General features: G+C 35.1%; 1 protein-coding gene and 1 long non-coding RNA gene across 3 annotated transcripts in view; both read left to right on the top strand.

The window, feature by feature from the left end:
- LOC135085001 (PTB domain-containing adapter protein ced-6) overlaps positions 1-24,269 on the top strand; it is a 94,751-nt gene extending 70,482 nt beyond the window's left edge. For both annotated transcript variants that reach the window (XM_063979778.1, XM_063979777.1), the window contains exons 3-12: positions 9,717-9,881; positions 15,875-15,977; positions 16,526-16,649; positions 18,761-18,863; positions 19,663-19,831; positions 20,541-20,655; positions 20,936-21,024; positions 21,333-21,413; positions 21,805-22,205; positions 22,871-24,269. In XM_063979778.1, coding sequence (XP_063835848.1) covers positions 9,717-9,881; positions 15,875-15,977; positions 16,526-16,649; positions 18,761-18,863; positions 19,663-19,831; positions 20,541-20,655; positions 20,936-21,024; positions 21,333-21,413; positions 21,805-22,205; positions 22,871-22,948 — 1,428 coding nt within the window. In that variant the 3' untranslated portion in view covers positions 22,949-24,269. The remainder of the gene's footprint in view (positions 1-9,716; positions 9,882-15,874; positions 15,978-16,525; positions 16,650-18,760; positions 18,864-19,662; positions 19,832-20,540; positions 20,656-20,935; positions 21,025-21,332; positions 21,414-21,804; positions 22,206-22,870) is intronic.
- On the top strand, positions 3,926-4,636 carry LOC135084850 (uncharacterized). The gene is made up of 2 exons (XR_010259952.1): positions 3,926-4,139; positions 4,434-4,636. It is a non-coding gene; the product is annotated as an uncharacterized LOC135084850 (long non-coding RNA).
- Positions 24,270-25,130: the final 861 nt, after the last annotated feature.

Here is a 25,130-nt window from a genome sequence, read left to right as displayed (position 1 = left end):
TACTTTGCACTGCAAACTTTGCAATACAATACCTAATAAAATGTAGTACTGACGTATAGTAAAATACAAACATTGTACTCGCGCATTATCACAGCAATTGGAATGTACAGCGATAGCATACCAAGCTTTACACTATACCACCTTATGTAGTGGTATTAAATGCGATTTTCCAACAAAAACGTCCAGTCTGATGTACTTCGATTACAGACTATACGCCCCCAACATTCAAGCTATTGTCTGCGCTTGCGCACGTGTTGAGATGACGCAAAGTCCATTGATAACAGGGTCGTGTCGCCTGTTTACGTCCACTATTGCGTTCAAACTTCAAACGACAGATTACCCTATCCTATTTTAATCACTACCTTAATTGCGTTCAAACGACGGTTTACTCTAATTATAAGACGGCAATAGATCAATGATGTCAGTATCGGACTGCCTGATTCCAGGGTAGATAGTTCGAACACCATCGTCCACTGGACTATTGTGATGACCCCACTCCAAGCTTAGCTGGAGGAGAAGATTTCTTTAATAAAAAAAATAAAAACAATGGAAAACAATAACCATACCGATACTCCAACAAAACCTAAAGCCTGCATGCCTGAATACTCCTAAATATCTTCAACTGTTTTTAAGATTGATCTAACTTGTGATGGACGCAAATAGGTGACATGACCCTACATACTTAAGCCTGATCGTATTTTTTGTAAGAAGACATAGGAAAATCCATTTTCTTTAAAATTTTGCAACATTATGAGACGTCGGAACTTTTTACGCTGTCTTTTTGCAATCACAATAAAACTACATGCATTATGGTATCTTTTAATTATGAACAATAGATCATTATGTACAATATTATAGGTGTACCAGAATCTCATGGCAAATAGGGAAAATAAACTTTGTTGAGAGCAATACTGGGGAAATTGGAATAAACGATCTTGATACTGTTTAATTTTTTACTTTTATGACTTTAATATTAATGAACATTGAAGTACCTACGAATATACATTTTAGGTAGGTATGTGTATGAAGAATGTTGTTATACATCATTGAGTTATAATGTACTACGTACTAGAGAAGACATGTCAACTAGACTGTTTCTGGCACGCAAACAGGTCCATGGACCGAAATTCAATTAGTATGTGCTCAGCGGTTGCTGTGACAACACGCTTGAGTGCAGTTTTGTTTTTTGAAATATGCCATCCTATAGACGAAAATACTGTTCAAATAACCCCAGATACATATTAAGTAAAAATCAAGGAATGACTTTTTACCATTAAGTTGTACATTTATGCACTTAAAACACTAATTTAATTTTAATTTGTTAATTACAAGGCGTCACCGCGGCGGCAGCCATTTTACGAAAATTTCAAAGAATAAAAATCGCAGACTTGACACTGACGCATAAATTAGTATACGAAAGGAAGGTTAAATACAGCAATAAAAAGATTTTTTTTTTAGATTATAAGCACTTTGTATTGCACAAATTACTAATAGTCCCGTCCAGCCCCTAGTGTTAAGCTAAATAAGCTTGGGTTACGGGTGGGCTCACACAATAGTCGTGCGGCATCATGGATCAGTGAGATTGTTTGAATCTCACTGCTGTTGTTCGTATGCGACTGGTTAGTTAGTAAATCACCCTAATTATTGACACCTAGCTCACGAGATAGGCTAAAATTATAATAATTGTACAGTGTGTCTGGTCACCAGTGTCCGACCCGTTAGGGCGCAATAATATGATCAATTTAATCGACAAATCTAGTATTAAAAAATTACAGCTATTTTAATTTTTTTAGTTTCTGAGTCCGGATGGATTCATTTATTTACCAAATCTACCGATGTACAGGACCTATGAGTATAAAAGTGATTCGTTCGACAGCTGAAAAAGTAAGCAATACGTTGTCATCAAAAGCTTCCATTTAAATTTCTTAGAAACACTTGAACGTAAAAAAAATGATGCTTCTTTTTAGATTTTTTAATGTTACAAAAAACTAGAAAGTTTTACATTTTTAGATGCACTAAGTAATGACTTAGTGCATCTAAAAATGTAAAATGTAAAACTTAGGTAATGACCTAAAAACTGATATACCATGGCTTTAAATCAACTAGTCTAGGTGCTAGCTACACAGGAGATGCAGCGGTGAAAAGGAGAGGTGGGAATAGTCCCGTAACTTCTACCTCACAGCTATTATACGTGTACTCAACCACTGAGTTAGTTAACAATAGAGACAATAAAATAACTGAAAGTTTCTGACTTTCAGTTATTTTATTGGTTCTGGAATGAAGGCGTGGGTCATCCCTAGCTTTGTTCCTACCGTTACGAGTGGGAATTTTTCTAAAATCTCAAGATGGACTGACTGAAGATAGCAGGAATACGCTGGGTGCAGGCCACTATCAACTGGGCGATGTGGAAATCATTAGAGGAGGCCTTTGTTCAGCAGTGGACGTCCAGTAGCTAAAATGATGATGACGATGTTTCCTTACAGTATCCAATTCAATAGGCAGAAACTAAACGTAAACGAAGTGTCGCCTCTGTAATGGTATCATTATCTATAACTCATAATATTTCGTGCGCTGTTGGATGACAGTTTTAAACTAGAGATGGGTAATTTTTTTATCGAATAATAAAATACCAGTTAACGATTCTCAAGGCGATTATCGATTACATTAGATTTTAATCGGGAAGAAAAATAATTAATGGCTTAAGCATCAGTATGAAGCCCATACGCACTTGTAGCACAAGTAACACGATTAGCCTCAGTCCCCTCAGTTGTGAATTCGGAATCGCCAGTTGTAATTTTAAAATCGCATCACAGAGTGAAGTAACTAACACCAAAAAACGGCAGAGCGAAGTGATTTCGAATGTTTCAACTGCTACGTTTTGTCACTTGTCTAGGAGGGCTAATTTTAGTCTAAGGGAGGGGAGCTTAGATTACATTACAGGAAACGCACAATATAATAAAAGAAAATAATGTAAGTAGCTGAACCTTTTTGCTATTGAGCACCATGAAAATTTAACACAATTTAGCCGATTTGTTTATTTTCACAATCGATTCACAATGTCTATGATGAGGCAACCGCAGGAACGTCACTATTCGTGCAATCCTATCAATGAAGTACGACATTTTCTGGTGCAGATTTTATCGCCATAAATTATGAAACTTGATAGTCATGGATTTGACTGACAGCTGTCCGTCAAATTCCCGCCCCGCACCCCGCACTGTACATATTTTGTTCGCGATGTCTGTTCTATACGTAGTAATATTACTTCAATGTTATACATCGGGTTTTTAACATAGGAAAATGTCTTGAAAAATAAATAAATCGTATTATTACTTTAAGTAACTAATTTTATTATGCATCATACTTTTAACTTATCACTTCATTCAGAACTAGAAAACGATTCTAAGAACTCCACTTGCAATTTCTTGTTCTTCAATAGATGATCAAGATAAAGAGATAAAATCTTTTTCAATTTTCTTTACATGGTCATAACATTTTGACCATTACTCTGCACCGATTTGTGAGATATACCTGAAAACCCCGATAAAGTAGCTATAAAGAATAATATAAAAAACATAATCCTCCTTGTGACGTGGTTGGGTAATAAACTAAATGTATCAGAACATTTCAGTCCAACTTACTGTCAACTCGACGACGAGCTTTAGAATCAAAGATGACTTTGAATTATGCCTTATTTTACAATTCACATTGAAAACAATATGACTTGCTTGAGCTTTTTCGACTTTTTCACAAAAATAACAAATAGTCAAGAAGAGATTACAAAATTTTTGCAGCGGCTGACAGATTTCATAATTTTCTTTGACAGGTGACAATTATTTTTTTTTTTTTTTTTTTAATAATCCTTCCTGGCCTGGAAATTTGTACCATTGGCCGAATACTTGTAAGTTGTCAATATATTCTTTCATGTCGTTAAAATAAATTGTTTGCTTCCAGTTTGCTTCTTCTTACACAGTTTTAAACTTTAAACTTGTCCTTTTTATAAATGTCCAACTGTAGTGATTACATATTTATATAGATATTCATAAGTAATAGGTTTTGATAATATTTCCTGGATGTGGCGGGGTATTACATTAACTTCTGTATCTGCTTCTGATAAGTGATTCAAATCGGCTACTAGTGTAAGTCTTTCAAGGCCAAATCTTGGGCATTTCATAATCAGATGTTCCAGGTCGGCATCAGCCTCATCACAAAAATTGCATGAACTGCTATTCATTATTTTCATTCGCTGTAGATGGGAGGGAGATCTGAGGTGTCCAAATCGCAGACGATTCATTGTTGTTACAAATCTACGGCTTATATACTCTTTGTAATAATACCAGGGTTTCGTTGGTATTTCCTTTTGTATCCCAGCATACCATCTGCCTTTGGTTTCTGAGCATATTTTCCAATAATTTTTCCATATCTCTTTACAGTTTTCTTTCATAATGGTGTGAAAGTCCGTGAAGGGGACCTTAAAATGCTCCGAGTGGTCTTCATGAGGTTCAGAGTTGGCAACTTGATCCACAATTTCGTTCCCTGGTATGCCTCGATGAGACGGAATCCACTTGAGTGAAATTGGTTTTTTAATTTCATTAATAATGTTTCTTATATTATAAATTAAATAATTTGTTTTAAAGTGCATATTATTATTGTCTAAGCTCATCAAAACACTTTTCGAATCAGATAATATCATAAACTCATTATAACTACAATAGCTTAAAGACTTAATGTAAATTAATGCTTGTAATATAGCATATGCCTCAGCAGTAAATATGCTACACTCTGAATTAATTTTAAAACATTTACTATATTTACATTGTGGATCATAAAGGGCAGATTTGACTGCATTTAAACTTTTTGATCCATCCGAATATATTTTATACACCATAGTTTTGTGACTCATAAACTGAAAAAAGTCTTCTTTGGAATCTACACTACTTATATCAACTTTTATTTTATTCAAGAGTGAATCATATTTACATGTGTAGATAGGCCACAAATTACATCTGTACATATTCTTAGTCATATCATTAATATGAGTTATTATTTTTAACATAACAGGTATGTTACCATTTATAACATCATTTGCTGTAACGTAAGCAGAATTTAGCAAGGTATTATACAGAGGTGTTGGTAAGTGAAATTTTTCTAAAACTATAGGGTCATTCCTAGCAAAAATTTTTGAGCAAAACTTTTCTGATAAGTAAAGTCTACGCAGAAACAATGGTTCTATACATGTTTCTACTTCCAAAGAGTTAATGGGTGTAGTGCGCATTGCACCACTAATTATTCGCAAAGCCATATTTTGAATTACATCCAATCTTCTTAATACTACACTATTCGCATGAAAATAGGCAAGACAACTGTAGTCAAAATGACTTCGAACTAAACTTTTATACAACATATTTAAAATTTTAGGGTCTGATCCCCAAGATATACCAGCAAGAGATCTCATTATATTAATACCCTTCATAGCGTTGCGGCAGATATAATCTATATGACTTCTAAATTGAAGTTTCACATCAACGATAACACCGAGAAACTTTTTCTCCTTTTCTTGTGGAATTTTCATACAATTATATACAATATTTACCGGAGAGCTATCTCCAAATACTAACACTGAACTTTTGTTAGGATTAATATCTAATTTTAATTTATTTTTGTAATAATCATTTAATTTATACAAAGCACTATTTACATTACTAGATGCTATATTTACATTTCTATTAACACTGTACACTAGAATATCATCCGCAAATTGTAATAAATTTACATCTCCTGTTACATATTTGTTTATTTGAGAAGTATATAAGTTGTAAAGTAAAGGGGACAATGAAGAACCTTGCATCAAGCCCTTGCTAGTTGTTTTAGGACCATGTAAAATGTTTCGTTTAACGTATAGAGTCCTATCATAGCAAAAATTAAATATCCATTTTACTAATTTACCTGGCAGACCTATTTCCTTTAGAACTTGTACTAGCTGTTGAAGATTTACATTATCATACGCACCCTGAACATCGAGAAATGCACATACTGCAGTAGACTTAGCTAATACGCATTTTTTCATATCTTCAACAAAGGACACAAAACTTTCTGTACAACCTTTTCCTTTACGAAAACCAAATTGATAATCCGGTAACAGATGCTGGTTCTCAACATAATAATCTAATCGTAACTTTATAATTTGTTCAAATAATTTTCCTAAACAGGATGATAAGGAAATAGGTCTGTATGAATTAAAATCATTTACAGGTTTGTCTGGTTTCAGTATCGGTATAACGCATTGCGTTTTCCATGTTTCTGGAATAACTTGATTTACCCAGAGAGTATTGAAAACCTTTAATAAAACATCTTTTGCAGTCTGATCTAAATGTTGTAGCATTAAATAAGGATAATTATCTAAACCAGGAGTTGTGTGTTTTCTAGTTTTCAAGACCATATCAAGCTCTTTGATACTAAATTCATTCAGTAGAAATTCATTATTATCATCAACATTATCATTATCACAAATATCATTAATATTAAAATCAATTAAGTTCACGTTATTAGAAAGCTTATTTATAAAGTCATTAACCCACTCATCATTTCTATAAACATTTTTACAGGAATTGATTCTCTTAAACCTACGCATATAATTCCACACTACAGCTATTGGAGTTGTTCTATTAAACGAAGCACACAGGTTTTGCCACCCATTCCTTTTAGCATCACTCAATACACGCTTTTTAAGAGCATCAATTCTTTTATATTCTATGTATGACTCCATAGTAAGGCAATTTCTATAATTACATAGAGCTAACTTAGAGTCCTTAACTGCTTTATCACAGTCCTCGTTCCACCATGGAGCTGGACTCTTAGTATTATTTAATTGTTTGCCCTTAAAAACTGGCACACATTCCTGCCTTAATTGGGTTAAAATATCACAAAAAGAGTTGTAATAATCTAGTGGGTCATTCTTGAAAATACAATTTTTTATTAATAATTTAGAAAGAGCTTGATACTTACTCCAGTCTGTTTTATGAAATAAATATTTCTTTTCCATACTTTCATACTTATAATTTATTGAGGATGTTATTATATCAATAAATGTCGGATAATGGTAGCTACCCAATGGATCATCACCAACTTTCCACTCGCATAATGGAGCGAGGACCGGACTCACACAAGAAATATCAATTGCCGACTGATTTACGTTTGGCCTGCCGACAGTCGTCACTTGACCAGTATTTAGAATACATAGGTTTGTATCATCAATTATTTCTAGTAATTCCCTACCTCGAGATTGAGTGCTATTACATCCAAAAACTACATGGTGTGCATTAAAATCACCAGAAATTAAACAAGGTTTAGGTAAGTTATTGATTATAGTCTTAAGTTTCTGTAATCTAATATTTCTTCTATTATCAGTTCTAGGAGGACAGTAAACACATAAAATAGAAATAGGACCCATTTCAGTTAAAACAGAAATTGCAACATTTTGAACATCTTGATAGAAATTTGTATCAATAATTGAATACTTAATTTTGTTGTTTATTAAAATGCCTACACCACCATGTTCATTATCTGCATTTTTAAAAATAAAATTATAACCAGGCAAAGCAAAATGTTTATTATTTTTAAGCCATGTTTCATTAAGTAGGCACACATCTATATTGTGATTCATTAATGTACTTTTTAAAAGAGACTTTTTATTACATAAACTCTGAATGTTATGCTGCATTATTCTCAAGAAGAGGAAAGATTTTTAATTAATTCCTCTTTTATGTGCGCCGATGTTTTTATTTGGCTTGAATTGCCCAAAGTAATTAAAGTTTTAACTATGGCATCTAATAATTTTGAGTTATTTACAATATTCTGTACATCACCAATTGCTGATGTTGGTTTGCTCTTTGTTTTGTTATTTTGAGATATTTCATTTTGTGTTGCCTGGGACCGTTGTTGTGGTAATGATGGGAAATCATTTTTGCTCAATAAAGAGGCATAAGTTCTATTTGAATTTTTATTTTTATGCAATTCCTGTTTTTGGGTTTTGAAAGGGCACAGTTTTGAAATGGCCAAGTGCGAACCTTGGCAGTTGCTACACTTAATGACTTCAGAAGTACATTCCTTATGACTGTGATTACCAGAGCACTTAGAGCAGACCTGTTCATTACGACAAATTTTTGCTGAATGATTAAATTTGAGGCATTTAAAACATTGCATTAGAGGAGGCACGTATTTGAAAACTTTATAACGCCAATTGTCTAAATAAATATATTGAGGAAGTATGGTTCCTACAAACGTGACCGTGATCGTTGTTAGAGGAACAAGTTCATCTTGTTCCTTCTTCATGAACCGTCGAACAGAAATGATTTCCGAGTCTGATGTTAACTTTAGAAATAAGTCTTTGTTTGATTGATCCTTCGGAATGTATCGGACCACACCAATTGTCTCTACCGATGAGGCAGGAATGTATGCTTTCATTGAGTTTTCCGTTAAGCAGCTGTGATTCAGAAAGTCGTTCGCTGCGGAAGCCTGTTTAAACACTAACATTATTTTGTTAGCTCTCAATCGTCTGCTTTCATGAATACCTTTCACTTGTTTAAATATCTTTGAGAGAAGTAAAGGATTTTTATTACCGATTTTATCCTCAGTGCGCAGTCCCTCGACGTAGACTGGGAACTCGCCATTAGTAATAGTGTCGGGGTACGTACGCTTGTACCCTGGCTTGGTGTACATTTGGTATTTCATCCTCGAAGATTCGTCCGAGCTTTCCTCTCTTGCATCCTCCCTCCCTGGCGGAACTATCCTGCGTTTTTTGTTCGCCACCATTTCGGCTGAAAAACCTCTGAAACTTTCTCCGTCGTCATCTGACGACATCCCGGTGGAATAATCGCCAGTTTTTGCGATATTTACAACTTTTTACACAATTATTTATTAAAATAAAATACGAGAAAATTTAACTACGCCCAACTCTCAAAAAGCCCGCCACGGCTCTCGGTGACAATTAAACCATAGACAATTGCCATATGAAAAACACACTTTTCCAATATTTTTGTTTGCCATGAGATTCTGGTAGACCTATAGCTGGTATGTAATTAGTTATTTTAATTGTTAATTTTTTAGTTATGTTTAGCGCAGAACGATTAAAATTGAGGACGTGTGAAAAATTCGCGTGCTACGCGTGTACTGACTGACTAATGCGTGAAGAGCGAAAATTTATAGTTTTTAGGATTTTTTGCATTTAAAATTTATAAATAAATAGGTATTATTTTAATTCTCAATTATTTTCATATGACTCCATTTCTATTTTGTGCTTAGATCCAGACCATTTTTGAATTTTTTAGGATTTTTTAAAATTCAATTGAAAAATATATCCAAAAAAGTTTTAAGATAAAGAAATACTTTCATGAAAGATCTACTTTATCCGTGTATATTATTTTCAATTAATCACACATGTTGTAACTTGTGACTCCTAATTTGTATGCCGACAAGGCTGATCAAAGCTTGCACAATTTGAAAATTTTTACTCGCACGTATCAAAAGCATCAAAAGTTAATTTGCTAGGTACTAAGTATATTATAAATACGTAAATTATTTATTTAATCTTAAGTACACAATATACTCGTACGAGTAGCAGACATACGTACATAATTATGACACCAATTTATGTCTTGTGTCTATACAAAAATTTTGATGTACCGCCATACTTAATGTACTCTTCTCTTCATCCCCAGTTCCTCGGCTGCACACAAGTGGACCAGCCAAAAGGCATCGAAGTAGTCAAGGACGCCATCAAGAAGCTGCAGTTCACGCAACAGCTGAAGAAGTCCGAGACGAAAGACGCGGCGAAATGCAAGAAGGTCGAGATTACCATCTCCGTGGATGGAGTTGCGATACAGGTAATAGTGATTTTTCTAGTTTATTAAGTGGTATAAGTGACTGTGTACTACATCTTCCGGGAGTATTAAGTGGCATGAGTGACACTTTAATGTATATTTAAGTAGGTTAAGTGACTAGGTACTACAATTATTAGGGTGATTGTTTAGTACAGCTTAGGGAGTATGAAATAGGTTTACTGATTAGGTACTATACTTACGGTAACATTAAGTGACTGTGTACTACATTTTAGGGTTATATTAAGTGGCATAAGTCACTGCACTGGGTACTACAGCTTACGGGAGTATTGAGTGGCATAAGTGACTAAGTGCTAGATTTCTAGGGACTATTAAGTAGGATAAGTGACTAGGTATTACAAGTAGCTTAAATTACTCTGCACTTTATGCTCAAGCGACGGTGAACAACACCTTATAAGCCTATTAAGTAGATTAAGTAGCTTAAGTGACATACTACTCGCCACAGAATCTATCTTACGGGTAAAGTGAATGTATTGCTCCCACCTTACGGAACTAACTACCTATAAAGAAGCTAAGGAGATCAAATCCAGAAACCTCTAAATACTTTATGGACGAATTGCACCATCTTAGTTTAACTTTAACAAACGTCAAAAATCTGTCAAACTCCATACAAAAACACCAATTAACGGTTAAAGTTAGGAGGTGCAACTCAGCCTAACTGTCGAAATTAACACTGTCAAAGAATATTTCCTAAAATGTAATTATTATTTGCACACAAGTTAACCGTGCCAGTTAAATATTACGTGAAATACACATAATTTCGCAACGCGTTATAAATCCATGCGCGTTTATGTTCGACACTCAGTGCGCCATTGTTTTCACTTTCAACTGTTATTAGAAGGATTCCGCAATGAAATAAACGAACCTTTATGAGGTTTACCCGACTGTGACAGAAGGAGGGTTATGTTTTTCCAATGTATGTATGTATATGCTCTGTGTGTACCTGTAGCCTAAAGCTAAACGGCTTGATGAAATATTAGCTGCAGGTAGACCTGCTAATATACAGGGTGTCCCAAAAAGTAGTGTCAAGCCGAAGCCCACAGGTAGAGCATCACTAGGGCTACTCGAATGTAAAGTATGCTTCGTATGCTCTGTCTCGTCATAAATGTAAATGTTAGTGCCACTCCAATATGTCAGGTACTGACTCAGTTATGCGCTAGACCTTATACAGGGTGTTAGGTAAATGGGTATATGAGCCGACACTAGCCCATGTTAACATGGGCATATAAATGGTATGGTGAAGTCAGAAATTTGATATCAGCATTTTAATTTTTTTAATTTTCATACAAAATAATTTTTATAAGATCCGATTTGTATGAAAATTAAAATAATTAAAATGAAGATATCAATTTTCTGACTTCACCATACCATTTATATGACCATGTTAACATGGGCTAGTGTCGGCTCATATACCCATTTACCTAACACCCTGTAGAGAGACGTTCCTTAGATTCGTTTTAATCTGTGAGAACAACACAGAGTAGTTTATTTATCAAAATTACTTTTAATATTCTTTATTAAGTTAATATGGAACGCTATCAGCTAAGGACGATGATTTTTGTAGTTTTTATGAAATCTAAGAAATAGTATTTTTTATTATTTGTTAGTACAATAGACAAAATTTTGTACCAAAAGCGCATCTACAAAAATAAATTAATGCACACGCTTAAAAAAAATATGAAATCCACATACTGAACTCATAGTTAAAATCGAGCTCGCGCTCCACTAATTTATGTAACATGCTGAGCAATTGGGCCGCGCGTGACTAATATAATTTAAATCAAAATGTCCGTGTAACCATTCAAATTCAGCAACCAGCCTTTGTCTTAATTCGTGTAGAAGTTAGGATTAGCAATGTGTGTATGACCTACAAAACTTTAGTAGTCTGTGGCATGCAGAAATGTCAGTTACTTTAGTTATCTGTGGCACGCAATGTCAGTATAGTTCCAAAATACTGAACTGTCCTATCCATGACATTGACAGCGGGGCGCCACCGTCAATACCGGATCGCTGGTTCCGATTTTTGCCATGTTGGAAACCATTATAGTTGAACGATAGTAGCACCCCCCTGTCATTGAGTTTGGTGGGACAGTTCAGCGTGGGTCATCTATAATAATAATATAATGAAATTGACAGGAGGGCTACATCTGTGAGGGCCACTGTCAATGCTGGGTTATTAGTTCCGATTTAGGCCACTTGGCGTTTCAGAATCATTGCACTATTTTAACCGCCTCTGTGGTCTGGTGGTAAAACCACCTGATTCAGACATTGAGGTCCCGGCTTTGATTCCCAGTAGGGTCAACATTTTTTACTGGGACTGTAGGCCAAATCCTCCATTTGCATCTTGTAAATTAGATAGGTAATTATCCTGGACTAGATAATTAAATTAATGATTATGAGTTACCTCACAAGAGAAAAGTAAAATCCGCAACTTAGACTGAGTTGCATTAACTTACTTTCTGTAACTATGACATAACAATAACATAACATTAACCGGTGGTTTTTGTTGACAGGATTTTGACGTTTATTAGGTTAAAGTAAGATGGTACAACTCAGCCTTAGATGTCTTTTTTTTTTTCAGTCATTTTGATTTAAAGAAACTGAAGTTCTACTTACTGAACCGTTTTTGTTAAAACAAATAATAATATGACCAAATCGAGATCAACCCTAGTTCACTCAGAATACGGAACAAACCAGAAACCGTCAACGGGCGTAAATGTGTATTCATATAAATTACTCCAAATCGCACTAATTTGACTTTAGAGCAATTAGTCAATGGCCGGCGCGCGCATTGCTTACATATCCGTCAGATTGACACTTTATAATTAAATTATGCCGTCTTGTGCCGTTCCAACATGTAAGAATGCTACTGGAATTACGAAGAAAGTGCATGGGATCATGTTTTATCCGTAAGTAGCACATTTCCAATTCATTTTAATTAAATAATAATTTTCAAAAAAAATCACGGTTTTATTTTGTAAGTGTTGCCACATGTCAACGGAATATTTTACCCTACTTTTTTTTTTTTAATTTTATATTGAATTACATTTGTCTATAAAAAATTCACGCGTTAATTTTGTTAGCGTTACCACAGAATAATGGAATATTTTCCCCATCCTTTTTGTTTTAATTAGTTTTTAGTGTAATTTCATCCATGACATGACAACCTGATTAATTAAATTATAAGTGCCACTTGTGGTCTAAACTGAATAAATATTTTTGATTTTGATTTGATTTTAATATATTGAATTAATTTATAATATTACTCCCTAATAATGAGGAGATAATAAATTACTATCGTGAATTTCATACTTTCCCATTTATTCAAAAGTAAGGCATTGGTATCAACAGATCAGCAGCAGCAATATAATTTGTATATTTAATAATAATTTTAAGTAATTAATTATTGCTTACATACTTACTCTGATTTTCTTTCAGGATACACAGCCAGAGTTGCCTCGCAATCAAATTCAAGTATTGGTGATGTTTTTGATTTGGATTCTGTTTTTGACTCCAAGAAAAGTTAAACTAAAAGCACTACTGCGCCGTAAACAAATGTTTTGTTGTCGATATGTTTACATAATAAAGAACCTTAAGTTTCTTTTTTGTTTTACTTGGCATTCTAAAATTTATATTCGACTTTTGTAATTGACTTTTAAATAACATATTATACCTACATATAGTATATTACACTATTTAATAGAAATAAATAATCATCTACACTTAGTTACTTCGGAGTAAAAATTAAATTCATAGGTAGGTAGGTACTATCTATGCCTATGGCCAGTCATGTCGTCTCGTTCTATCGCAAAGAATCACCATTTGATAAGAGCGAGAGCAAAAACGGAAATGGATAGTTAACACTGTGGCCGTGTGTACTTATTTCACTTACTTATTTTTTACTTGTTTAACATCTCTTTAAAAAAATACATAATTTTACCCCAAAAATGGGGGTGTCACACGGCGCTAGTAACACTAAAGGGGGTAGAGGGGCGCGGGAGGGGAAGTATTTTGGACACAAGTTGCCGCGTAGAAATGTTATCGAACACTCCTTCTGGTTTGTTCTGTATTCTGAGCTAGTTCAGTAAAAAAAAACTTGTTGAATCGGTTAAAAACGATTTAAACACAACTATTGCGGTTCCAATCTCTAAAACCGCATTTGGGCCCCTTTTAAGGTTTGCCCAAAACCGTAAAAACGTAGAAAGCAGAACGTGTCTTTACATAATCTTTTGTCAATAATCACACCGTTAACGTCGTAATTTCGCGCGTTGCGTGCTAAATCGCATAACAAATACGTGGGTGTAATAAAAAAAGATATTTTATAGTTTTTCTAGGTTAGTTAACCATCTTAACGCTCTACATGTCTGTATTAAGAAGTTAGGAACCAGCATTTTGAAAGAAAGAAAGAAAAAATATTGATTTTGTTCCAAAAATAAAAACAAAACTGTGAACTTGCGTCAAAGAGTCAAACATCCATCTATCCTAAGTAAGTAGGATACTTAATTTTTGTCCAGGTTTTTGGTAGAGAGAGAGACGCGGGCAAAAGCTAGTCTATAATTATTTTTAAAGCTTGTTTAATCTCTTTGTAAGCCTAAGTTCTTTATTGTGTATGAAAACAAGGTTACAGAAAGATCTCTAACCCCCATTAATAAAAAGTTACACCCGGGTTTGAACACTGGATTAAAATGACATTTTCATAATAAATGACAATTTAAGCCAGAGTTCAACTAGGAACTTTTATTATTAAGAGGGTACCTACTAAGTACACTATAAAAACAAATTTTAATTAACCATTCTATAATTACATTTCTGTCAGAAATGTTCTGAACGTAGTTATCGTAAGGAGTAAAACTCAATTTCCTTTGCAAGTCTAAACTGCCTTTAATGGGGATCAAACAGCGACTTGTCCATCGAAGCGTACAACTAACTGTACAACCGCGACAATGGAGAGTTAAGTATACCACCGTGACCTTGTGTCGTGAAAGTCTAGTCTAGGAAGCGAGGCTAGATTTAGTTAAGACTTCTTTAAGACTGGTTTAAGAATAACTTTAACTGAAACGACTGAAACGTTTTATTTTTGTCTTGTATTGAAATTTAGGTTAAGAGATTTACGGCCGTATTCACAAACGATGCTTGCTTAAGTAAAGTAGCAAATCGAACGCACAGCGTTGAATAGGATACCAGATACCAGTCTCCTGTCTCTCACAAAGGTATTATTGCTGTACTGTATGATGATAACTTACTGTAACTAGATATACCTAAGTTTTTATACCTCTGTGAAAGAAAAATAAAATTTATTTATTATTATATTAATAGAGCTCTGTGATTGGTTCGTGTGTCATTCTGTGCGTCCACGCGCACTGTGAGACCTCATAGTAATGTTTGTGAATACGGGCTTTAATTTTTGATTACTGCTTGGCCTAGTGGTTCGTATTGCCTACAAGACTATGTTACTTCGATAGTGAGTGTAGTGGAAGTTATTAAATGAAAAGAGTGGACTGTATAAAATTAATTCTTCCATGTTCGCTCGCGAACCGAACATTGCTCGTTCGTTCGCCGAACGCTCGCCGCTCCCTCCGGTCACGCCGCCCGCGGGCAATGTCCGTGAGTAGACAGACTACGTCAGAGGTCGCGGGCAAAACCGCACTCAATGGTGCACTCCACGAGTGCACAAGAAAGGCTGCAGTGCGGGAGAAATGGCGACGGATTGTGAGGCTTGTCACCTCACCGGGTGTGACGACCACGACCACTCTGGTAAGAAATAAAGAAAAGAAAGAAAGAAAGAAAAAGTATTTATTCGATGCAAGTACAAAATAAAATAGGTAATAAATAGTTATATTATTACAACTATTTGTTACCTATTTTATTTTAACCAAACAGTAAGGTACATGCACCAAAATGGCATCAGCTCAGTGTAGCGACGAAGAAGAAGAACCTGACGCATTTTTCTAACCAACCTCTTTTCTCCTCTCTTCCAGGAGCCAAGGACCAACAACATCATGTACCAGTTCCCTCTGCATAGGATATCCTACTGTGCGGATGATAAAGGAGCGAAGAAATACTTCTCTTTCATCGCCAAAGGTAATTATTTTAACAAAAGACTATCCCCCTTACTAATAAAACTTACATGCTCGTTGAACAGTGTTTTAAAGTGACGTTTAGTATGGAAATGTCATTTTAAAACAGTGTTCAATAACTGTGTAACTTTTTATTAGTAAGGGGCTAAAGTTCTGTGGATAGGTTCATGATTGATCCTGGGTTCGATTCCCAAATGGAACACGCAAATTAATCTATACCTTTCGATGTTAAGACATTCGCTTTTTTAACCATTCGATGTAGTATAATTCGAATAAACATCGATTTAATTGACCGTTCGATGTTATTAGGATACTCGATGTAGGTACAAAGACTCTCAATATCACGACGGAGGGAACCCATTTCGTTGCTGGTCCAGTAACAACTTTAAAACTTTCCTCCGGGACAAGCCTTCACAGGTCTTGGTTTTTAATGGCGGTCAAGCTGTAGATCCTGGCTACACAGGAGTTGCAGCGGTGGGGACAAGAGGTGGGAATAGTCCCGTTAAATAAGATGATTTTAATGTTACTTAGTACCAAATCTTGTTATTCCAGGTGCTGCCAACGGAGCAAATCACGAGAACGGCCCGGAGAAACACGAGTGCTTCGTGTTCATATCAACGAAGCTGGCCTCAGAGATTACGCTCACAATCGGTCAAGCCTTCGATTTGGCTTACAGGTTAGTTTATTTATTTATTTATTTAATTAGGACAACCAACAAGACAGACACAAATTCAAGCAAAGGGGTTTACATACATAATTTTGTCTTAGGACTAGGTGCTATCTTAATTACAGACTGCCACGGCATGCAAAAGTGGACTTTGACAGAATGTGAAACTTAAACGTACAGCTGATTTTGACACAATATTCAATTTAATTTAATTTATTTCTATTTAGAACAATTTTAAACCTCAAATTTAACTGGCAGATCTTGGCTAAACGGACACATGTGCAAATGAGAGTTGTATTTTTTTCTTAAATTTACCCAGCGAGTCAGAAAAGATATCTATATCTCCCTCCTTACTGCACCTATTATATTGCCTCTGAAGCCTATTCATGGTGGCATGATGACCCAGGTTGCTTTTGGAACCCTGCACTAAAAAGGGTACATATCTTGCGCGTCGAGGTAACTTGAAAGGGGCATTTAGGTTGATGGATTCCAACAACTTTGGACAGTCCACCACGCCGTTTATGATCTTGTGCAGAAGTATCTGATCCAAGAGTTGTCTGCGATCTTGCAAGCTGTGCAGTCCGAAATGAGCCAAGCGTTCCCCATACTTCGGAAGACTCCTGGCCTTCCCGGTCTGATATGAGAGATGCCACATGAACCGCTTCTGGATGCGCTCAATTCGCTTCACATGAACATCATAGTGAGGAGACCAAACCTGACTACAGTACTCAAGACCTGAACGAACAAGAGTCACGTACAACAGTATTTTAGAGGAAGACTTTTTAAATTCCTTTGCGTTTCGCAATACAAAACCAAGCATCCTAAACCCTCTCGTGACGACATGATCGATATGCTTGTGAAAACGCAGGTTCTTATCCATAATGACCCCCAGGTCGCGAATCGACTCCACTTCCTCCAAAATATGCCCGTTGACACTGTATACTGGCGATGGACTTTCCCTACTTCTCGTGAAACGAATAAATTTACATTTCTCCGTGTTTAGGTACAATTTATTTAAACTACACCACTGAGACAACCTATCAAGATCTTTTTGCAAAAGATGTGAGTCGCTAACATCTTTGATCTGCATACAGAGTTTCATGTCGTCTGCATAAAGGAAGCAAGAGGCATGGTCGAATACTGTAGTCATGTCGTTTATAAATATATTAAAGAGTATTGGCCCAAGATGCGAACCCTGCGGCACTCCTGAAGTAGCATGAAACGACTCCGATGAGAAACCTCTCATGACGACTCTTGACTCCCGCTGTCCGAGATATGATTCAAACCACTCAAGAAGACTGCCAGTAATGCCAAAGTTAGATAGTTTATTTAGTAAAATTTTGTGATCGACTGTGTCAAAAGCTTTGCTTATGTCAGTGTAGATAGTATCGACCGGGATACGGGAGTCGAGAGACCCAGCAACCAGTTGGACAAACGGGATGAGATTTGTTGCAGTGGAACGTGATACCATGAAGCCAGATTGCTGAGGTGAAATCAAGTGTTTTATGTGGCACGATAAATAAGGGCAGACTAAGGACTCGAATACCTTGCTAAAAACTGACAGTATAGAGATGGGTCGGTAGTTTTTCACAGAAGCAGCGTCACCGGACTTGAAAATCGGAATGATTCTTGCTTCCTTCCAGATAGAGGGAAATACTCCCGTGGACAGAGAAGCGTTAAAAAGCGTTAGTTCATCATCATCATCATCATTTCAGCCACAGGACGTCCACTGCTGAACATAAGCCTCCCCCATGATTTCCATATCGCCCGGTTGGTAGCGGCCTGCATCCAGCCTACAGCCTACTTAAGTAGTTAGCAACAAATAAAACTTAAAATCAATAAGTACACAAGTATTATTAATATAAAGTAAATCAAACTACTATTCCTGGGTTATCTGGAAGAGATCGCCTTCAGCGTTAAGACCGCATTCGTGTATCTTGTAATTTTGTGCTTGCTTCTTCACAAAACAAGACGGCAAATGGCGCGGATCAACGCGTAGTGTTGTAACTGTTCTGTTAAAAATAATACCGGTTAATAATAGTTACCGGTTTTTTAGACTTCTTGTATCTTTACCGGTAAATTTTACTAATGGAAACTCATTACTTTTTATATTTTTACAGGCGGTTCTTGAACGACAACGGCAAATACATTGAAATGCAAAAACTCACGCTTCAAAACAAGAAATTAGAGCTGCAAATGAACACGTACAAAACCAGATTACAGGTAAATATACTGCTGTATCTTGCAGTAAATTATGGTAGTACATAATTACCTACTCGATATTATTTACTTATTAAGTTATTGTATTCATTTCATTTGCGTCATCTAATGCTCAGAATCTGAATAATTTAGTATCTATTTTTAATATTTGCATGACTGATTAAATCCAACATGTGAATTGTTGACATACCAATTATTGTAAAACATCTTTGTAAAAACATGCTAAAGGCAAACATTATTATTTCTTATTCTTTACATAATTTATTAAGATCACGTGTTGACTAAGTTTCTTGCATTGCTTCTTCTCGGCATTGGCGTAAATTTTTGCCTTTCAGAGTTAAAATATATTGAGACGTGTAAAAGAGTTATGTAAAAGCCTTTATCCCTTTATAAGGCACATCATGTTGAAAAAAAACCTTTTATCTTAATATGATAAATGAATAGGGTTCAAAGTTTGGTGGTTTTATAACATGTTATGTAGTATGTCTGGGGAACCCCAGATAGTTTCAAAAATAAAAGTCTGATACAAATGAATGATTTGCTACGTTTTAAAATGCTGTTCCGGCACCTTTCGCTGCAATATCTTTAATTTCTAATTCCAGTAGGCCTAAGATGCGCGCCGTGAAAACTTTTATAGACGTCAAAATGTATGGGAAAAATCAATAAAATGGCGTGATAGACGCTTATCGCGGCGCGCATCTTAGGCCTACTGGAGATCGAAAATAACGTATGAAGACGCATACATCATTTCGTACGTAATTTCAGTAGCATAATCTACGATGTCTTTTATTTCTTATTCCAGGAGCTATCAAAAATAACGTACAAAGACGATTTATCGGCGTATCTCGCGCGCAACAGTCTCTCTGACATCGCGGAGTTCAAGGCGCCCGAACTGCTGGAGAAGCAGCTCGCTTCGCTCACGCTGGCTAACGGGTTCAGTGCGATGAATGGGAATAAGACTCCTGAGTTAGGTGAGTTATTAATAGAGTTTAATATTTTTTATTTTATTTATTTACACTTTTGCACATACAATTGTACAGTGGCGGACTTAATGCCAGGTGGCATTATTATAATATTGTTTTATTGTTTGACTTACTTACTTTTATTAATAAATCCTAGACGGATATAGTAGGTACCTACCTAAGTAAGCGCAAGAAAAGTGACGCACTTCAAACTAGACCACTGGTGCCAGTAGCCAGTGCTTAGTTTTTCCCACATAGTTGACAAAGTCAAAGTTTGAAAGATGACCTTGGATGACATAAATAAATGACTTTTGCCTCACTTTATTAGACGAAGCGCTTGTATGAAGATTAAGATCCATCTAGATGTTAATGTAAAGTTTTTGTGGAAAATAGTGGTGGTTTTGATACGAGAATTTAGGTGTAAAGTGACAGTAATATAATTCAACTATGAGCTTGAAGTCATTCAATATTTTGCATGAGATAGCTCTCATTCGCATTTGAAAAGAAGAAATAACTTCCATGGCTCCATCCATAGTGCTTCTTAACCCTCTCTAGCGCTGTTTTAATAATAATGGGCCTGTCTGTCACCCGCTCATGTTCTTGAAAGATAGGATAGATGGTTTCTTGTTAAAAACTATTGATAGAAATCGCTTCTCTGTCTGATTTAATGATGACTGTTAGAAAAAGCCTATTAATGAATGATTGTATTTGTTCACAGCGACAGACGCGTTGTCGAACAACTCAACGGAGACGTTCAACTCGAGCAACGACAACAATCTGTTGCTGTCCACTCCGCCGCCTACGCACAATGGAAAGGTCAACTTCAACTCAGGGTGAGTTCTTATCAAATCTTAAGCCTGAAGTCATTAGTTATGTATCAAATAGTCAGCATAACTTTTTATTAATTGGTTTGTAAAAATACCGCTGCTTTCATTTAACATTTCTGAAGTAATTCTTCGCTCTGAAGTTATTATGTTATCCATCTTTTTTTACTTTTATGTACCTACAGTCGATGGATCAGACTTCATTTTTGTAGCAAAATAGAACCAGTTACTGCAGACGATGTTGCAGTGTTTTTAAATTTAATTAAATGTAATATTTGTAATATTACAGAAAACTTCTGGGAGATTTGTCGTCAAGCAAGAACCCCGTAGTAGGCACCAAATTAGAAGGCCTGCTCCTCAACTCAGACTCAGATAGTGGTAAGTCAAACATTTCTATCTCTATTTTTCAGTGGTTCTACTTAAAAAAAGTTTTATTTTTAGGTATACCAGACTGCCAATTTGATCGTAGGTAGTTTAATAACTTAGTAAACCCACTTCTAACACAAGCATAAACATCATCATAATTTCAGCCATAGGACGTCCACTGCTGAACATATACCTCCAGCGCCTTCCTAGGCTGCTGCCTTTATGATGTCGTCGGTCCACCTTGTGTGTGGATGTCCCACAAGCATAATATAAATAGCCTATTATATTATAACTAATCCATAATTTATTATGTGTTCCAGATTTTGACCCGCGTGCGTATGAGTCGGATCCCATGAGCCCGCCAGCGCACGCCTCATCGCCCGCGCCCGCGCCGCCGCTCTGTAAGTTGTTGATTTATTATGTTATTCATATTATTATTGCATCTCTAAAGAAAATTTTTAAGTTCATATTCAAAACGTTTATTGCATGTCACATTACAATTTAATTTATATGTTGTTTAAGTTAAAAAAGACCTAACCACTACTTGGTTCCATGAAAATCTAAGTTATTTGTTAGTAACATCCAACAAGGGCTTTCGCGGAAGATCAGTTTCTTGTTATGTTAAATACTGAGCGGGAGCCTATTGACGCAGTGGCCCACTATTTTCTACGAGTATATGCGTTTTGTGTTGTTATTGTTTATAGTTTGTGCTTACTGTGATCAATAAAGTCTATTCTATTCAACTTCTTGCTAAATACAAGATTTATTTAATTGACTGTGTATTTTTTTCAGTGGCTCCACCCCCGAAGGCCTCAAAACGCCAAACGCCGCCGCAACAGCAGCCGCCACAGCACCCCACTCCCCCCCAGACCCTGAACTCCGACCTATTCGGCTCCACCCCCTTCTCCCCCCCTCAAACCATGCCCCAAATGTCAAGCCCGTTCGCCCAACCCAACAAACCCAACTACGACATTAGCGATTTCAACCTACAAACATCGGTTTTCAACAACACTACGTCGTTCACGAACGGTCTCAGCGGCTACGATCCTTTCGACACTCAAAAAACCGGCAACATATTCGGCAGCGGCTTCGGCAACACGTTCAACGGATTCGGGAATCTGAGCGAGAAACAGACGGTGGAGCTCGACAGCAGTTTCAACGGATTTTTAGACAAAACTATTTCGGAAATGAAGGTTAGTTGAAGTTTTTCACAATTTGCTTACTGTCACTTGATGTCAGTACATCAATATTTAATTAGGGCAGTTAGGTAAGGCAAAAAAAATTAAAAAAAAATCAAATCATATTCATGTACTTAGGAAAGTCACAATCAGTTTTTTCTCTATTAAACAGATTTCTTTATCTCTTTTAGGTTGAAAATTGGTGAGTTTGAGTGTAAAAAAGCTTCTAAACATTGTAAAGTGCGAAAAAATAATGATTAATTAAAATTAATTTGTGCCTTTTGTATTCATTTTTAATAATCTCGCTAGATATGGATTTTAGGGAATTGTATAATGTTTTGTGTTGGTTTAAATTTTTTGGTATTTTCACCTTAACATTTTGTCATCAATACAAATCGTGTTTGTGTGTATTTTTGTCGTTTTGCTGGGTAATTATGTGTGGGCTTCCATTGGGTCAAATGAGCTGTCGATACGCGATTGCTCTATAGTTTTGTATACCATTTGGAACCTAAAAAGTCAACAAGTTTATTAACTATTCAATGATTTCAAATTCAAAGCTAACTAAAAATAAATTCAAATGTGTATTTTACAACTAATTGGGTTTTCAGGGGTGAAATCAAATGTTCGAAAAGAACTGTATATTAATTTTTTTTCTAACTTTCTTTATTTTTACTTTGCAGGATGGATTCAGCAGGGGGATCACCTTTGGAAACGACGATTTTTCAATAGATAACCTCGATCCCCTGAAGAAGAATTAATTAAAAGTTTATTTTTTCATAAAATAACTTTTATAAAATAGTAAAAAAAAAACTAGATAATAATTGTGAGAGAATAAAATCTCGTATTTATTCACACAACATTATGTATTATGTAAATGCAATAAAGTAATATTTTGATTTTAATTATTATGATCGGATTTAATTATGAGAAATTGTAGTTTTAAGGGTTGTGTGAATCGAAACGATTTTTGCGAAATATTTTGGAAAGCTCATGTGTTGCCATGTTATTGGTTACAAATATAATATTTGATTAGTTCGTGATAATAGATAATTAATATTTTCTTATAAAGTATGGTATTTCTTTTCATGTTGCTTCTAATCACTTCTTTAATCAGGAATCTCAAAATAATATAACCAGTAATGTGACAAAACATTGCTGAATTTTAACGTGGAAAATATTAAAATGATATTAATGTACGATATTATGTAACGCTCAATGTCATTCCCCAAGAGTCTTTTATTAAAAAGAAATAAAAGTAATTAAGTAAAAGCCTTTTTGATTTATAAATTAATTGATAAGTATACATTTTTTGTACACGTTTTAATATTTCCAGAGCGCCAAATAAGTAAAATACAAAATCCTCAGTAACATTTTAGCGAATCGTGTTTGTAAAGTTTTATTTAACCAATATTTTAGTTTTAAAATATGATTTTGGTAGATTAAAATTAAATTATATTAATGCGAGGACCAAAATTTACCACGAAAAGTTTGAAGATCACCTCATCATTCTGTGATAAATCTCTTCGTTTTTGGGGGACTTCAAATTACTAAAAATCGCGACTGAATATTATCTAAAAGACTTCAGAGTGTAAATAAATTAACGAATAAGACCTTTTTTATATTTACTAATATACATTAAACCGGGTGGCATTGAAGCTAAAGGGTCAACACTTATACATTCCATTTTTTACAGTTTGCCATTTTGATCATGCCTTTTGGCTGTTTTTATACAACTTATACGAATTTACTTTGTAAATAAGATCTACGATAAATGTATTCAAGCTTAAGTGTACTTGACGAATAATACTGTCTGAAATTCTCTCCATTTGAAATTATTGAACATAAAAATAAACATTCAATTGAATGATTAAAATTGTAAAACTGTACGACTATTTTACTATGATAACTACTTTTACTCGCTTTTAGTTTATCTCTAGTTGTGTATAATAGTAATAAACTGTTGTATTGTATTGGAATGACGCGTTAGTGGATTATTGTTTTAGTATTGTGTACACTAATGTTACTATAAGGCCAAAAGATATACATAATTGTGTATTTTCAATAAAATTTATGTTTATATTTGATTGTTTTATTAGTAACATTTGAATGAACATATTTTTGAAAGTCCCCATAATCTAAGCCCATACCTCTATTTAACTGATTTACAAAAGATACGAAACAAATAATTATTACTCAGCATAACGTTTACGTTGTACAGAAATAATGAACCATGGCTGGGATTACAACATTCAAGCCCTTTTCTTTGTGTGGTCCTAATTCTGAACCATTGAAATTTACATAAGTATTTCAAGGTAACAATTTTCCACGCTACTGGACAAAATTAAACAAATAAATACTTTAGTCGGTAGCGCTATTGCGTCTTTCCGTTCTATACATGGCCAGAACGCACCCATAGGAAACTGCTCGTGTATATTTTGTAGTGCCTGTTTGTACATCTGTGACTCCAAACTATACACGAATTTTGCGTACTGATCGTGTATAGTTTGGAGGAGCTTAGTAAAAAAAGTCATCTCCAAACTATACTCGATTAGTTTCTACTACACCACTTACACTTGACTAGAGTGTGTTTAGTTGATATTGATTCAGTAAAATATGGAACTATATTTAAAATTACATTTATTTGATATTATTACATAAAATATTATTATTTTACTGAATCTATAATAAATCTAGATTTTTAACACTATTGTAAGTGGTTTTTGAAATTAAATTGATTAGGTAGATTTCAAATTAAATAACAATTTAATTAAAATGAGAGAAAGTGAGAGAAGAAAGTTCAACGTGCATTAAATACAATATTATGCGAGACTTTAAATGCTAGGTTTGTATTGTCGGCCGTTTGGTGTAGTGGTTCGAAACGGACTACTATTCCGGAGGTAGCGGATTCGATTCCCGCACAGTACAAACATTTGTGTGCAT

Source organism: Ostrinia nubilalis, chromosome 27 (genome assembly GCF_963855985.1).
Source record: "Ostrinia nubilalis chromosome 27, ilOstNubi1.1, whole genome shotgun sequence".
Classification (NCBI taxonomy): Eukaryota; Metazoa; Arthropoda; class Insecta; order Lepidoptera; family Crambidae; genus Ostrinia; species Ostrinia nubilalis.
The sequence above is the reverse complement of the archived record's forward strand: the minus strand, read 5'-3'. Positions and strand labels throughout refer to the sequence as shown.